Raw genomic sequence first — 16,931 nt, forward strand, 5'->3', positions numbered from 1 at the left:
ATTTGTGACAGGATGTACACAACGCATTTTACCGACAATGAGTGTCTTATTCTGAAGCCAGGGTTTGTTATCCCCAAAGAATGGATCATTATGCGAGCACCGAGGGTAAATGACTTGTATGTGCTAGATATGAGTGTTGCTACAACTACTACGGGTCATCCTCAGTGTTTTGTATCGAAAGCTACCCTTCTTTGACATTGGCTATCCTTCTTTGACAACTACTACGGGTCATCTTCTTTTCGGCTTTTGCATGTATTACTCGACTTTAATTAATCTATTATCATGTAAGTACTCTACTTTTCCATGTGCCTATCTTTTGTATTTTATATGATGTTATGGGCTCGATGGAATCAACTAGTCATTATCAATTTCTTGTTTATTAACTAATTTATCTATTATTAATTGTTCATTACCAAATTATTGTTTATTAGTATGTTAATTCTTAAAATTTTAAATACTCGATTAGTTATATCTTGGTTTAAATGTTTATGTTTGAACTGTAAGATTTGAAATTGGAAGTCTTTATGTGAATTTTGAAGTATTATTTTCATATCGATGTGTGTGTGTGTTTGAAAAATTACATATAAAAATTCCATCTCGACTAATCTCTAGGCGGTACTCCATCACCCGATTAGCGCCTAGCGATTTGTACAATATTGTCGTTTGTTCATGTTGGTAATGTGACTAATTTTCACAACAAAGCCCTTGAAAATTGTGAAGATTTGCGTAAACAAAAGCAATGTATACTTGTTTCCTTTGAAAAGCAAAGTAAAAAACAGAAGAACGAGTATATAAGCACATAAGTTATTCTTGTTAAAGCTTTATTGAATGGCGTGTTATCTTTAAAAGATGTAATGTTTTCTTTCATTAATGATATTGTATTTTTATTGTGTTTTTTTAATCAATAATGATCATATAATTTTATTAGAGTAAAGTGCAATTTGCTTCCCTGTGGTTTGGTCCAGATTGCCATTTGACTCCCTATCTTTCAGTTTTTGCCCTTTGAAACCCTGACATGGGTATTTCATTACCATTTGCCCCAGAAACGTTAAAGTTGTTAGTACAATCTGTTAAACGACCTTTTTGCCATTACTAAGTGATGTGAAAAGACTATATGATGTGTGATGATGATGATGATGATGATCCTGATAATGTGCATAGTGTGAGTCCGTGTATTAAGTGAGTTTGATGAACTAGATGCAGGTTTGAATTTGCTTAAGTGTAGTCACATTGGCCAATTAAGTGCAGTTTGATGGCCAACTAAGTTGATTAGTGAGTTTGATGAACTAGATGCAGGTTTGAATTTGCTTAAGTGCAGTTTGATGGCCAATTAACTTGATTACTGAGTTTGATGAACTAGATACAGGTTTGAAACATTAGCTTAGCTGCAGTTGACCAATGTGCAGGTCATATCCTGGTAATGTGCAACATTGCTGCAGTTGGCCAATTAAACTTTGGTCTTTAGATGCAACATTGCTGCAGTTGACCAAGTCAAGTCAAACCTATGGTTGCCATGCCCAACATGTAGTGAGAGAATGGATTTTAGTATTTTAACTTGGTAAAGTCAAACCTACACCTAATGTTAGAATGGAGGGAGTTTTGAACATAATATAGAGGTAAGGGCAATATATTCTTTTCACATCACTTAGTAAGGGCAAAAGGGTTGTTTAACAAATTGTAGTCTTGTACCAACAACTTTTAACGTTTATGGGGCAAATGGTAATGAAATACCCATGACAGGGTTTCAGAGGGCAAAAACTAAAAGATAGGGAGTCAGATGGCAAAGTGGACCAAAGAGACAAATTGCACTTTACTCTTTTTATTATAATATTGTTTCTATTGTGTTTTCCGCCCGAACCCGACCAGAACGACCAACCCGAAAATTCTAACGTTGGGTTCTGAAAAGTATTAGCACCTTAAAAAAGGGAACTCATTGGAAAAATTCATGGGTTCGCCACTGTCCATGAACGGTTAGAACCCAACTTCTCAAGTTAGGCACAATATACTGAAAGATTCAGCCCGGGTGCACCCAAACTCCCCGAAAACCTTTTGTCCATAAAAATCATGAAAGGTGATCAAATGACTCGCTATGTACAATTAAGATCTAAAATAAGATTAATAACTCTAATGAACTTTTATTATAACAATTAATTGTTATCAGCGTGTTAACAATCAAAATGTTCCGTGAATAGTTCATAAATCATTTGTCAGAAAGTACAGTAGTGTTCATTTACAAATGAATGAGACGGACACAGTTTACTAACGGTTTGACCTTCAAAACCAGACCGCCACTAATCAACAGTAGAAAGAAGCAACATAGCATTACAAACTGAACTATTTGGTTCAAGATCAGTGCATGTGCTTACTGTGCAAAACAAAAAAGAAAAAAAAATGGTACCCGAGTCCCTAATTTTATACCAAATATGGCAAAAATGCCTTTGAAGTACAATATTACTTTGCATTTTTATGATTATACCATAACCTTTTTCACTTTGAAAGCCAGTATAAAATGAGAAACAACGTACAAGCCGCGATGACAGCAGATAGGATGAGTGTATCCCTCGATTTCTTCCTTCTTATAGAGCCTGCAGACGATTTGTACAATATTATTTTATCAGTTTTGAAGATTTTATATTATATTTATTTATTTTATTATCAGAGAAAAACAGAGAGAGTAAAGAGTGATACCGATTAGGCCACGGACGATAGGGAACTTCTCACTCAGTTGTTTAACTTTCCCTTGAACATCACCAAACATGGCCCTTTGAGAGCCCAACGCTGCTCTTGTCGTTTGAGCCTGCGTTATTACATCATCCATCTGCAGGAAACCGAATATGTTTAGTACAGGTGAATCGGTGATGGTTTCAACCCGTCTAGTAACAATGAACGGGTTAATTTTGAATCTTCTTTATTGTATTATTCAAACGAGTTAAATAATAAATTTAGCTAGACGAGAGGTCAAATGGGTTGAAAGTTGACCAAAGTATTTTTTAATGCATGCAACCTCATATATTGGATTTTCAAAGATTTAGTTTAGATTACTAATGTAATTATTAATTATTCATATATTTTTTTAAAAAGGGACTATAAATGTTTGCGGGTCGACCTGAACCGATGCATTTCATCCTGGGTCAAAAAATGAGTTGTTTCAAAACAAAGCCATTTTGATTCATTACCCAACTTACCCACTAGGGGTGTAACTAGAGATGGGCATAATAACCGGTTGCAAACCTGAACCCGGTTCCAGTTCCAACCCGATGTATAGAAGAACCGGGTACGGGTTCAAAATACCCGGCGGTTTTTACCCGGTTCCATATTTCTTGATAATAAATGGGTCGCACCCGGTTCCTAACCCGTACCTGGTTAGTACCCGTACCCGGTTCTTCCGGTACCCGGTCCCACTGTACCCGGTAATAAGTTACCGTTAGAACCGGTTACTAGCAGTTAGGATCGATTCTTGGAGGTTGCAAAAAACATTAAATGCCAAATGTGACCGTTGGAACCGGTTACTATCCGTTGGACCCGATTACTAGCCGTTGGAACCGGTTATTATAAATTGTTTTCAATTTTCATTTGTTTAACTCACCAATCCTCATCTTCTTCTTGTATCATTTTCTTCTACTTCTTGACATACTTTTCTACAATGGCTTCAAAGAACTCTAAAACCACAAATTCCCCATCCGTCAATAATGTTCCTCAAGCTCAAACTGCTCTATATGTTGTTCGAACATTATCACATAGTCGCAATATGGAAGTATGGCGCAATTGGGACTTGGTCGAAATGAGTGACGGTTCGCAAAAGGTCCAATGCAAACATTGTGGCTCCTTGTTAAGCAAGGACTCTAATTCCACGTTAACGAAGTATGCTAAAAAGTATTGTAAAGCTTTAAAAGATTTGACACCCGGTCAAGTTCAACTCTCAAAAGATGGTACGATATTCCGTTATGAACAAAAGATAGCTCGTGATAGGATGGCGAAGTTGGTGATTCAAAAAGCGTTGCGGTTTAGACACTTCGACGACCCCAATCTTACTAAGCTTATTAGGGAAACGCTTCAACCTCGCTACAAACATGTAAGTCGTCGTACTTTAAAACGCCATTGTTAAAATTTATGGGAAAATGCAAAAAAAAAAAGATTTAATTGTTTTTTTTAAATTTAAAAACTAGTGTAAACTTAAGTAGTGATGTGTGGTCGGCTCCACACGGTTTACCGGAATCGTACATTTGTGTCACCGCTCATTGGGTTGATCCCGATACATGGCAAATGATGAAGCATACGATTGCATTTGACAAGTTTCCTTCTCATACGGGAGAAAATATTTATAAAATTATAAATGCCACAATAATTAAATATTGTTTAGAGGATAAAATATTTTCAATATCATTTGATAATGCTTCAAACAACTCATATGCGATCGATAAATTAAAGTTAAAGTACAAACCAATTGTTGATGGTGTTTTTTTTCCACATACGGTGTGTTGCACATATTATTAATTTAGTTGTGCAAACCGGTTTAAAAGATAAATTTGTATCGGATTTTATTATAGCTTTTAGAGCTATGCTTCAAGATGTTTTCAAAAGTGGTAAAGAAAGATATCAGGATTATAAAAAACTTTGTAAAGATGTTAACCAAAAAATAATTGGACCTAATTGGGATATACCAACTCGTTGGAATTCAACTTGTCATATGTTTGAAATGGCTTTAAAACAAATGGGCACTTTAAAATCATTTCATACAACTTTAAGTGATGACTACCAAGTCGACCCTTCCCAACACGGCTTGGGCTAATATTCAAACACTAAGTAATTTTTTAAAAGTTTTCAAAACCTCAACAACTTTGATTTCCGATGTTTATTATCCCACCAGTTCTAAAGTTCTATCCGAATTGTATTTGATAACAACAAATTTTAAAAAGTTTGAAAATTCAAGTGACATGTTGAGGAATATGATGAAACCAATGATTGAAAAATTTAAAAAATATTTTTTGGATTTACCACCCGTTTTTTCTATGTGACGCCGCTTTAAATCCAATTTTAAGCGTACAGGGTGTTGAAGCTTTAATTGAAGAAATTTATGACAAGTTGGATACGCATGAGGAGGATCCAACATTGAAAGATAAAACAAAAAAATTATTCAACAAGTATTTGTCCAAGCTTTATGATCATTATTTAAAAAAAATATGGGGAAAAACATCATACCAATTTGTTTGAGTCTCGGTCGTCTGCCTCTAACGATGAAACGATCAGAGACCCGATCATAACCATGTTGAATGTCGTTAGAGACGAAACGGCCAAGCAACAAAGGGGTAACGAACCATCAAGTGAACTCGGTCGATATAAAATAACGAATTATTCGCGTACTATGACCGCCGAGAAATATACCAACTTTGATATTTTGGCATGGTGGAAATCAAAAGAATCGGAATTCCCGATTCTAGCCACCATGGCTCGTGATATACTAACGGTCCAAGCTTCCACGGTAGCTTCGGAAAGTGTCTTTTCTCTTAGTGGTAGGGTATTGTCCATTCGAATAACAAGACTAACACCGGATTCGCTAGAGATGGCAATTTTCCTAAAGGATCATTTGGATGCGGTTGACCGTGTTCAACATAAATCGAGTCTAGAAGACGAAGTAGACTTAGAGCACAAGATTATTGATGAAGAGGAGAAGACGAAGTAGAGACTAATGATTCCGAAGATGATTGTACCGAAGTGCCCGCACCAAAGCGTAACGCATGTGAAAGTGCCGCACCCGACACAAGCAAACGGCCAAGGAAATAAATCAGTTCATGTAGAACCGGTTACTGTTGCAAATTTTGAACCGGTTACTGTTATATGTTTGTTTAAGTACTTAATGGGATTTGTTTTTTTAGACCCGTTACTAAAATACACCATATATTTATTTCAAACGGTTACATCATAACTAAACAAACATAACACACCAAACATAACTAAGCATAACACACCAAACATAACTAAACATAACACACCAAACTTAACTAAACAAACGGGTTACATCAAACACACTAAACATTTGAAGAACCGGTCCCGGATCCTTCACCCTTTTCATTTTTCGCCTTGGTCACGGGGCAACGGCGGTCGATGTGTTTCTTTACCGTCGAGTTGGCGGCCGCTTTCATGAACTTTTCGCAACCTTTGCCCCTAGCCATCTCATGGTTATCGGTAATCAAACACAAATCGAAATGCTTCCAAATTGACGGGTTTCGTTTGGTTTCCAAAACCATAACAACCTCATCATTGCATGCCATTGTATCTTCGGAAATATGAAATCAAATGTTGAAGTGTTGAATGTTTGTAGTAGTAAGGAAAGGGAATGGAGAAGATGGGGTATATATACAAAAAAACCTATTCTTATATTATTTAATCGGTTTCCAACGGTATTATATCCGTTGGAATTCCAACAGTAAGTGGCACCTTTTTTATTTGAAAAACCCGACAAAACCGGTTCCAAACAGTACCCGGAACCGGGTACACAGTACCCGTAACCGATTACATCGGTTCTAGTTTTATTTACGACTACCCGGGTTCGACCTGAACCCGGTTCTTCAGAGAACCCGGTTCCCCTAACTAGTATCAGTACCCGGGTACGGGTAGTACCCGGTTCCGAGTATTAATAATACCCGGTTATGCCCATCTCTAGGTGTAAATGAGCCCAACTACTAGTGAGCTACTCGACTCGTTAAAAACCCAATTCAATTCAAGCCAAGCGCAAACAAGCTCAAGCCTAGCTTGGAACATGCTTGATAAACAAGCTTGAGCACTAGCTTCATACAGTCCTGATTAGGCTCACGAGTCTGATATAATATATAGGGTGGAGATATAATAGGAAGTTTATTTGGCTAAGAAGGCTAGGAAGTGATCTTGACCATCCATTTAGTTAATCAAGGGCTAAGATTAAATGATGGAAATTGAAGGGAAGAAAAGAGGAGCGTGAGTTTGTTTATGGGTATTCTAGTCAATCCAAGGCAATAGTTTCTCTCTCCTCCAATTCCCCCCCATTTTTTAAACGTTAATAACTCTTTCATACGACATTATTTTTTTATAAAAATTGCACCAAAAAAACGAGCGTTTTTTTATCTTTAAAACGAGTATACTATTGCTATATTTTCGAAAAAAAAATTTGAAAACCCAGTTGCGTAAAACGCAATGGAAATAACCCAGTTGCGTAAAACGCAATGGAAAAAAAAACCTAAAAATGACATTTTTCTAAAACGCAATGCACCAAAAACACAAAGAATTGTCTTATTTGTAAAACGCAATAGCCTAAAAACTCAAAAGAAAGTGTAGTTTCTAAAACGCAATGGACTGAAAACACATAAAAATGTGTTTTACCTAAAATGCAATGCACCAAAAACACAAACACATGTCTTATTTCTAAAACGCAATGGCCAGAAAACACTTAAAATGTCTGTTTTCTAAAACGCAATGGACTGAAAACACATAAAAATGTGTGTTACCTAAAACGCAATGCACCAAAAACACTTCAAAAATGTGTTTTTCTAAAACGCAATGGCCAGAAAACACTTAAAAGTGTCTTATTTCTAAAACGCAATAGCTTAAAAACACAAAAGAAAGTTATTTTTCTAAAACACAATGGACTGAAAAATATTAAAATGTGTTTTACCTAAAACGCAATGGATTAAAATACTTCAAAAATGCATTAAACACCATCATATCCATCAACAAATAAACTTTCATAAAACGCAATAAAGTCGATCAACTATACATCTATCATTTACATTGTTAAAAAGAACTAAAAAAGAAAACAACTAAGAAAGAAATGCATTAAACAAAACAATAAGCACAGGCATCTCACAAAATGATAACAGAAGTTATAATAATATTTAATATGATATATTCCATAAAACGCAACAAGACAACAGCAAATGATATAATAAATATTTAATAATGTTTTGTAAAACGCAGTGAAACCAAAACACTTCATTCTTTCACCTCACTCCATACTAACCTTATTTTGTCTTTTATTAATCTCCACATTCCATTCAACCATCATGTACTCTGTGTTAATTCCTCCAAAAAAACACAACAGTATCCCAAAATTAGAACCATCGTTGTCAACCAACACCTTGAATAGACGGAGTTGTTGGTGGTTACGGTCGCCGGAACTGAAGATTCACCTCAGGTCGTCGGAACTGAAGAAGATGGAGGGCCGCGGAAACCGAAAAAGACGATGTTGATGACGGTGGAGGGTCACCGGAATTGAAAAAGACGTTGATGTTGATGATGGTGGAGGTCGTCGGAACTGAAGAAGATGGAGGAAGTGGGTTGGGGTTGGGGTTGGGGTGACGGCTGTGATGGCGGTGGGCGGTGGACTGGTGGTTGTGGTGGTGTGGGGAAGGGGAGATGAACCATATGAATATGTTGTCTTTTTTAAGATCTAGTTTAAACGGGAGTAATTTTTGTTTGACTAAAATACCCTTCCTCTTTATTTTAAATGTTGCCACATGTCATAATCTTATTGCTTCCTATCCTTCCTAGCCAAAATAAACTTCCTATTTGATCTTTTCCCATAATATATAATTAACTACTAAATATTATCATATATAAATACAGATTTTTTTGATAATATTATTATAATATATGCAATTATATTACACATATAAGGAAAAAATAATTATATGCAACATAAAAATTAAATAATAAACATATAAAATAAACAAGAGTCAAGAACTCGAGATCGAGATTTACAAATAAGGCTTGAAACAAGCCGAGCTCCTTGGGCATAGCTCAACTCGTTTACACCACCATTTATGTTCAGGTTTTGCTGTAATTTGGAACATGTTCTTACGGTGCATGACTAGTAGAGGTATGTAACAATCTGAACATGGACGGTTCATGATTTCATGTGCAAAGAAGCCACGATTTGAAAATAAGCCGTAGGAGGAACGAAATGAGAATAAACATTCTTATTTTGTGGGTCCTACTTGCCCCGCTTGCGGTATGCACATATAATGTATATATGTGTGGGCGCTTGGGGGGCAAAGGTGAAATGGTACCAACTTTAACGTTATTTTACTAATTTCGTGAAAATAACGTTAAAAGCGGCATGCATCGTGGTGATGTTGATAGCTGAAAGACACGGGGGTACATGCACCAATCAGTCTCTATCCCGATTGTTTGTAGAGATGGGCATAATCGGGTATTATTAATACCCGGAACCGGGTACTACCCGTACCCGAGTACTAATACTAGTTAGGGGGACCGGGTTCTCTAAAGAACCGGGTCCGGGTCGAACCCGGGTAGTCGTCAATAAAACTAGAACCGATGTAACCGGTTCCGGGTACTGTTTGGAACCGGTTTTGTCGGGTTTTTCAAATCAAAAAACTACCACTTACTGTTGGAACCGGTTCCAATGGATATAATACCGTTGGAAACCGATTAAATAATATAAAAATCGGTTTTTTTGTATATATACCCCCATCTTCTCCATTCCCTTTCCTTACTACTACAAACATTCAACACTTCAACATTTGATTTCATATTTTCAAAGATACAATGGCATGCAATGACGAGGTTGTTATGGTTTCGGAAACCAAACGGGACCCGTCAATTTAGAAGCATTTCTATTTGTGTTTGATGACCGATAACCATGAGATAACTAGGTGCAAAGGTTGCGGAAAGTTCAAGCGGCCGCCAACTCGACGCTAAAGAAACACATCGACCGCCATTGCCCCGTGACCAAGGCGAAAAATGAAAAGGGTGAAGGATCCGGGACCGGTTCTTCAAATGTTTAGTGTGTTTGATGTAACCCGTTTGTTTAGTTAAGTTTGGTGTGTTATGTTTAGTTATGTTTGGTGTGTTATGTTTGTTTAGTTATGACGTAACCGTTTGAAATAAATATATGGTGTGTTTTAGTAACGGGTTCTAAAAAATAAATCACATTAATAAATCACATTAAGTACTTAAACAAACATATAACAGTAACCGGTTCCCAGAATTAAAAAAAAAAAAAAAAAAAAAAAAAAAAAAACGGTTCAAATGTTGCAGCAGTAACCGGTTCTGCATGAACCGATTTATTTCCTTGGCCGTTGGGTGCCGCACTTTCACATGCGTTACCCGCTTTGGTGCGGGCACTTCGGTACAATCATCTTCGGAATCATTAGTCTCTACTTCGTCTTCCTCCTCTTCATCAATAATCTTGTGCTCTAAGTCTACTTCGTCTTCAAGACTCGATTTATGTTGAACATGGTCAACGGCATCCAAATGATCCTTTAGGCAAATTGCCATCTCTAGCGATTCCGGTGTTAGTCTTGTTATTCGAATGGACAATACCCTACCACTAAGAGAAAAGACACTTTCCGAAGCTACCGTGTAAGCTTGGACCGTTAGTATATCACGAGCCATGGTGGCTAGAATCGGGAATTCCGATTCGTTTGATTTCCACCGTGCCAAAATATCAAAGTTGGTATATTTCTCGGCGGTCATAGTACGCGAATAATTCGTTATTTTATATCAACCGAGTTCACTTGATGGTTCGTTACCCCTTTGTTGCTTGGCCATTTAGTCTCTAACGACATTAAACATGGTTATTATCGGGTCTCCGATCGTTTCATCGTTAGAGGCCGATGACCGAGACTCAAACAAATTGGTATGATGTTTTTCCCCATATTTGTTTTAAATAATGATCATAAAGCTTGGACAAATACTTGTTGAATAATTTTTTTGTTTTATCTTTCAATGTTGGATCCTCCTCATGCATACCCAACTTGTCATAAATTTCTTCAACTAAAGCTTCAACACCCGGTACGTTTAAAATTGGATTTAAAGCGGCGACACATAGAAAAACGGGTGGTAAATCCAAAAAATATTTTTTAAAATTTTTCAATCATTGGTTTCATCATATTCCTCAACATGTCACTTGAATTTTCAAACTTTTTAAAATTTGTTGTTATCAAATACAATTCAGATAGAACTTTAGAACTAGTAGGATAATAAACACCGGAAATCAAAGTTGTTGAGGTTTTGAAAATTTTTAAAAATAGTGTTTGAATATTAGCCCAAGCCGTGTCGGGAAAAGGGTCGACTTGGTAGTCATCACTTAAAGTTGTATGAAACTATGTTGTCAAAAACGCAAAAAGCGCGCGCCTAGGCGCAGCGAGGCGCACCAACAGCGCCCGGTGGTAGCCTAGGCGCAAAATGGGCTTTTTTTGAAAAAACGGTTCTGAGGCGCAAAAAGCGCGCGCCTAGGCGCAAAAAAGTTGCTGAGGCGCAGGGGAAAAAAAGGTAAAACAGAACAAATGACCATTAAAACACGAAACTGAGTGCGTGCAAAAACTGGATCACGCGGGCCCGGGGTTTTCGGAGCTGCATTCGAGTCCGCAGGTGCGGGCACGCACGAGTTCAACCAAATTCAAGCTCAGAAACTCATTTTTGCACCCCCCCTGCGAGCGGGTAGGACTTGTGGTAAAACATGTCATAAAGCTACAATGGAGTAGTAAAGACTTTACCTTATAAACAACCACTCACTTTGTTCCCACACCAATGTGGGACAAAGAATTTACCACCTTTTGAGAATTGAGACTTTTATTCACACACCCAAAACTTACAACATATAAGCCCTAAACTTTTGCTACTAACTATTAGCTACATGATCTTAAATGACATATATAATAGTTTTTTTAATTTTATATGTGGAATCTTATTTATTTTCAAAGCATAACATATTTTTTATATTTTTTTTCTCTATGTGCGCTTTTCTTAAAAAAGCCCACGCTTTTTTTGCGCCTTGCGCCTAGGCTCTGGGCGAGGCCGATGCGCCTCGCCTGCGCCTTGCGTCTTTGACAACAGTATGAAATGATTTTAAAGTGCCCATTTGTTTTAAAGCCATTTCAAACATATGACAAGTTGAATTCCAACGAGTTGGTATATCCCAATTAGGTCCAATTATTTTTTGGTTAACATCTTTACAAAGTTTTTTATAATCTCGATATCTTTCTTTACCACTTTTGAAAACATCTTGAAGCATAGCTCTAAAAGCTATAATAAAATCCGATACAAATTTATCTTTTAAACCGGTTTGCACAGCTAAATTAATAATATGTGCAACACACCGTGTGTGGAAAAAAAACATCATCCACAATTGGTTTGTACTTCAACTTTAATTTATCGATCACATTTGAGTTGTTTGAAGCATTATCAAATGATACTGAAAATATTTTATCCTCTAAACAATATTTAATTATTGTGGCATATATAATTTTATAAATATTTTCTCCCGTATGAAGAGAAGGAAACTCGTTAAATGCAATCGTACGCTTCATCATTTGCCATGTATCGGGATCAACCCAATGAGCGGTGACACAAATGTACGATTCCGGTAAACCGTGTGGAGCCGACCACACATCACTAGTTAAGTTTACACTTGTTTTTAAATTAAAAAAAAAAACAATTAAATCTTTTCTTGCATTTTTCCAAAAATTTAAACAACGGCGTTTTAAAGTACGACGACTTACATGTTTGTAGCGAGGTTGAAGCGTTTCCCTAATAAGCTTAGTAAGATCGGGGTCGTCGAAGTGTCCAAACGACAACGCTTTTTGAATCACCAACTTCGCCATCCTATCAAGAGCTATCTTTTGTTCATAACGGAATATCATACCATCTTTTGAGGGTTGAACTTGACCGGGTGTCAGGGGCGGACCTAGCATATAAGAAGGGGCAACCTCCGCTACGGCTTGGCGTTCCGGTGATAGTGTAAAATTAGTGTAAATTTTGGAAAAATTTGACGTTTTTACGATTTCGTTACGGCTTTTTTTATAAAACGTTACGGCTTGGCGGATTTTCTAGATCCGCCACTGCCGGGTGTCAAATCTTTTAAAGCTTTACAATACTTTTTAGCATGCTTCGTTAACGTGGAATTAGAGTCCTTGCTTAACAAGGAGCCACAATGTTTGCATTGGGCCTTTTGCGAACCGTCACTCATTTCCACCAAGTCCCAATTGCACCATACTTCCATATTGCAACTATATGATAATGTTCCAACAACACATAGTTATCGATAGCGAATAGCGACAAATAGCGACGAGGTACCTATATGCTATGTAGCGATAGCGACGAAATAGCGCCCGCTATTTTGTGTTTAGCGATAAGGTATTTAAAAATTTAAGAAATAAAAAATAGCTATTTATACTTTTTTTTTATATATATAATGTTAATTTTATACTTTTTACGTATAAATTTTGAAATTCAAGGACCAAATGTAAACTAGTGATGATAGAGGGGGTTAAATGTTAAAATACACAAACTAATTTACACTATTATGTAAATTTTTACAAGTTTTAAGGACTATATGAAAACTAGTGAAAAGATAGAGGGGTTAAAGGTTAAAATCCAAAAAGTTACTTAAACCTAAAAAGCTAAAACACAGAACAAACGCAGCCGCTCTTTCCTCTTCTTCTTCTTCCTGACTTCCGGTAGGTTTCCGGCAGAAACTACAGCACCGGAGCCGGAATTCGTGGTCGGAATCCCGCAATAATCACGCTATGGAGTCGCTAAGTAACATATTGCGAGGTATGGTCGATTTGCTATGAAGCGCGCGATAGCGAACGCTATGTTCGCTATCGATAACTATGCAACAACATATGGAGCGGTTTGAGCTTGAGGAACATTATCGACGGATGGGGAATTTGTGGTTTTAGAGTTCTTTGAAACCATTGTAGAAAAGTATGTCAAGAAGTAGAAGAAAATGATACAAGAAGAAGATGAGGATTGGTGAGTTAAACAAATGAAAATTGAAAACGATTTATTATAACCGGTTCCAACAGCTAGTAACCGGGTCCAACGGATAGTAACCGGTTCCAACGGTCACATTTGGCATTTAATGCTTTTTGCAACCTCCAAGAATTGTTCCTAACGGCTAGTAACCGGTTCTAACGGTAACTTATTACCGGGTACTGGAATAACCGGGTACGGGTTAGGAACCGGGTACGACCCGTTTATTATCAAGAAATATGGAACCGGGTAAGAACCGTCGGGTATTTCGAACCCGGACCCGGTTCTTCTATACATCGGGTTGGAACTGGAACCGGGTACGGGTCGGTTCTACGGGTTCGGGTTTGGAACCGGTTATTATGCCCATCTCTATTTGAGTGTTATGTGTCTTAGGTCCAAGGCTTGATACAAAACTATAATTGAGCCGGGGGTCCCACTGGAAGCAGCCTCTCTATTCCTACGGGGTGGAGGTAAGGCTGCTACTTCTACCCTACTCAGACCCTACCTTAGCTTTGCTATTGGTGGGATTTACTGAGTCCGATGATGATGATGATTTTGTGGCTCCTACTTATGTGATACAAGAAGAAATGAAGATGATGTACGTTAATATACGAAGAAATGAAGATGTTGTACGTTAATATACTTTGTTTATTGTGAGTAGAAATGTAGATATAGGGCCCACAAAAAGGAGAATGGTGGAAAAACAATATGAAAAATTTTAGAGTTGATAAGTTTACACACACAGACGTACACACACACGTATATAAACGTATATAGGGTGATAATAATAATAATCATCTTAAGCATTTACAAGGATGATATAGAATACAAAACTTACGTGTGCTATGCTTCCATGGATAGCAGCTCGTTCCCTTAATATCTGCATTCTTGGGCTCCCAGATGCCTGCATACGATCAATATTATTATACTCTTTCCATAGTAATTCAAGAACAATAATACTAGTAATAACAGTAACGATAATAATAAAATAAGGAGTTTGGATGTTCATTTTCTCACCTTGTACTCACTGATATCATCTCTTACAGAACTTAAAAGCTCAGCATGCTCCGTCATCGCAGTTATGTTTCCTTTGATTCGTCTGAATTCCTACAGAATTGTGAGGAAGGAGACAAACGCCAATTGTAAATACCAGATCAGAACACACACAAATCAAAATCAGTAGGTTAATCCGTTAAGGAGCTACGTTAGGATTAAAATCGGTTAATGGTCCAATGGTGCAAGTTCAATTAAATCCCACATGCATCAGAAGTAGAAAGACGGTATGCCTATGTAATGAATAACTGAATATGATGTTATTATCATAATAAGCTCAGAAAGTACAAAAATGTAAGTAAGAACCTGACTAAACTCATGGAGTATATCTCTATGCCTTGCCAGTTTTTGAGTGACCGAAGTAGTAGGCGCTGCAGACGCAGCACACCGACTCATGGAATCATTGACATCCAACAACTTCTCAAGCAACGACTGTATTTCCATCTCCATCGACTTCCACGAACGGTTAGATCCCATACTTGGCGTATCACCATCCCCAAAACCTACTCCCACAACCATACATCCAATCAAAATCACTTCTCCTAACACACAAACTTACTAACAACATATATTTAAGGGAAATTGGATTTTAATAATAATCCCAACTTAGGAAATGTTTATCGACAGTCCCAACTTTGAACAAATTTTTCTTCAGAGATCCCATACTAACTAAAGCGTAACCCATTTAATTTTTATGAACAGTCCACGTCATCAACACTTTGACTTATTTCCCAAATAACCGGTCCACATAATCAAAACTTTGACCTTTTTGTCACATGAGCGGTCCACGTCAGCAAAACTAAAAACTAACAGGGTTAGCTTTCAGTTAGTTAGTATGGGATCACCGTAGGAAAATACGTTTAAAGTTGGGAGTGTAGTAAACATTTTTACTGAGTTGGGATTAAGACTGATGAATGTCACAATCATATAAATCAATAACCCTGTCAAATCAGAAGCATATTAAATGATTTCTAGGGTTTTGAATTGGAGAATGCGAACAAGATCTATGATATTAAATGAGATTGAAAGAGGTAAATTGAATTGAACCTCCTTGAGTGACGCGAGCACCGAGCTTAGCATAAGAAGAGAGTTTGACATCGAGATCGCCTTCGATCTTACGAGCTTCTTTCCTCAGTTCTTCCCAACCCGATTCCTGATCCATTTCGACCCGATTGTAACTGGATCCGATCCGTCTAGTTGTTGTTATGGTGTTTGTTGGGTGAAGCAAGCAATTCTCTGTTGCTTTGCTGCTCTTCTACTGCTCTATTATCCATAGCTTATAGACCCGTATTACGCGAGTTAAATTATAAAAAAAAAGTAAACTATGTGGTTTGGACAGTTTTGCCATTTTAGTTCAAATCTCAAACCCTTCTAATCTGGGTCCCTGTGTTTGTATTTTGTTGTCATTTTAGTCCAAATCTCAAAAACTCTCATTTTTTACTGTTCCAACATCCCTTTTTGTCTTTTTGTGTAGGGGTATATTTGTCCAAGTACATTTCATTAAATATTTTCTTAATTAAAAAACTAAAGTAAATAAATTATTAATTTCTTTATATACCCTTATTAACATTCAATATTCATAGAAAACCCCCATCCTTTAATAAAATCTCTGGCCTCAAAAGATAAAACCCTAAAATCCTTCATCAGCCGCAACACTCTTTCTCCCTCATCTGATCAGAACCCTCCGGTCGTCGGAGCCGGAGTTCTGGCCAAGAGCTGGTGCTCTCTACCTGTTCGACAAGCAAGCCTTAACCCCCCCCCCTCATCCTTATACATACCTGCACCCACCCATCTCTCACCCAAAACCCTCTATCTCCTCTCTGTCGTTTAGCTAATTATACACACTGATGTCCCACAGATGATGTGAGGAAGAAAATGGCGAAGAAATAGAGAGATGATATGTGACATGATGTGTACAAAATGCAACATATAAATTACATCAATTGTGGCATAAAATTAACCCTTTTTAGTACTAATGTTGGAAAAGTGTGCTTTTGTCTTCCTTTTGTATTTTCAGGATTAAATGAGCTCAAATAAACAAAAGAAGCAAAAAGGCAGCTAAATCTAACATAAATACAAGAAAAGGAACAAACGTGGCATGCCCGACCTCCCGGCAGCATCTTCCCAAG

General features: G+C 37.2%; 1 protein-coding gene across 1 annotated transcript; it reads right to left on the bottom strand.

Annotated features, from left to right (window-relative positions):
* Positions 1–2,165: 2,165 nt before the first annotated feature.
* LOC110877588 (Golgi SNAP receptor complex member 1-2) lies at positions 2,166–16,080 on the bottom strand. The gene is made up of 6 exons (XM_022125747.2): positions 15,850–16,080; positions 15,109–15,305; positions 14,767–14,856; positions 14,588–14,653; positions 2,689–2,818; positions 2,166–2,585 (listed from the first exon to the last, which is right to left on the bottom strand). Exons 1-6 carry the CDS (start codon positions 15,962–15,964, stop codon positions 2,488–2,490), a joined length of 696 nt encoding a protein of 231 aa, XP_021981439.1. The 5' UTR covers positions 15,965–16,080; the 3' UTR covers positions 2,166–2,487.
* Positions 16,081–16,931: the final 851 nt, after the last annotated feature.

Source organism: Helianthus annuus, chromosome 17 (assembly GCF_002127325.2).
Source record: "Helianthus annuus cultivar XRQ/B chromosome 17, HanXRQr2.0-SUNRISE, whole genome shotgun sequence".
NCBI classification, from domain to species: Eukaryota; Viridiplantae; Streptophyta; class Magnoliopsida; order Asterales; family Asteraceae; genus Helianthus; species Helianthus annuus.

Coding starts and splice junctions, on each gene's coding strand:
- LOC110877588 (XM_022125747.2), bottom strand. CDS start 15,964: ATGGATCAGGAATCGGGTTGGGAAGAACTGAGGAAAGAAGCTCGTAAG. Junction 14,857..15,108: donor TACTCCATGAGTTTAGTCAG/GTTCTTACTTAC, acceptor ACAATTCTGTAG/GAATTCAGACGAATCAAAGG. Junction 14,654..14,766: donor ATGATATCAGTGAGTACAAG/GTGAGAAAATGA, acceptor GATCGTATGCAG/GCATCTGGGAGCCCAAGAAT.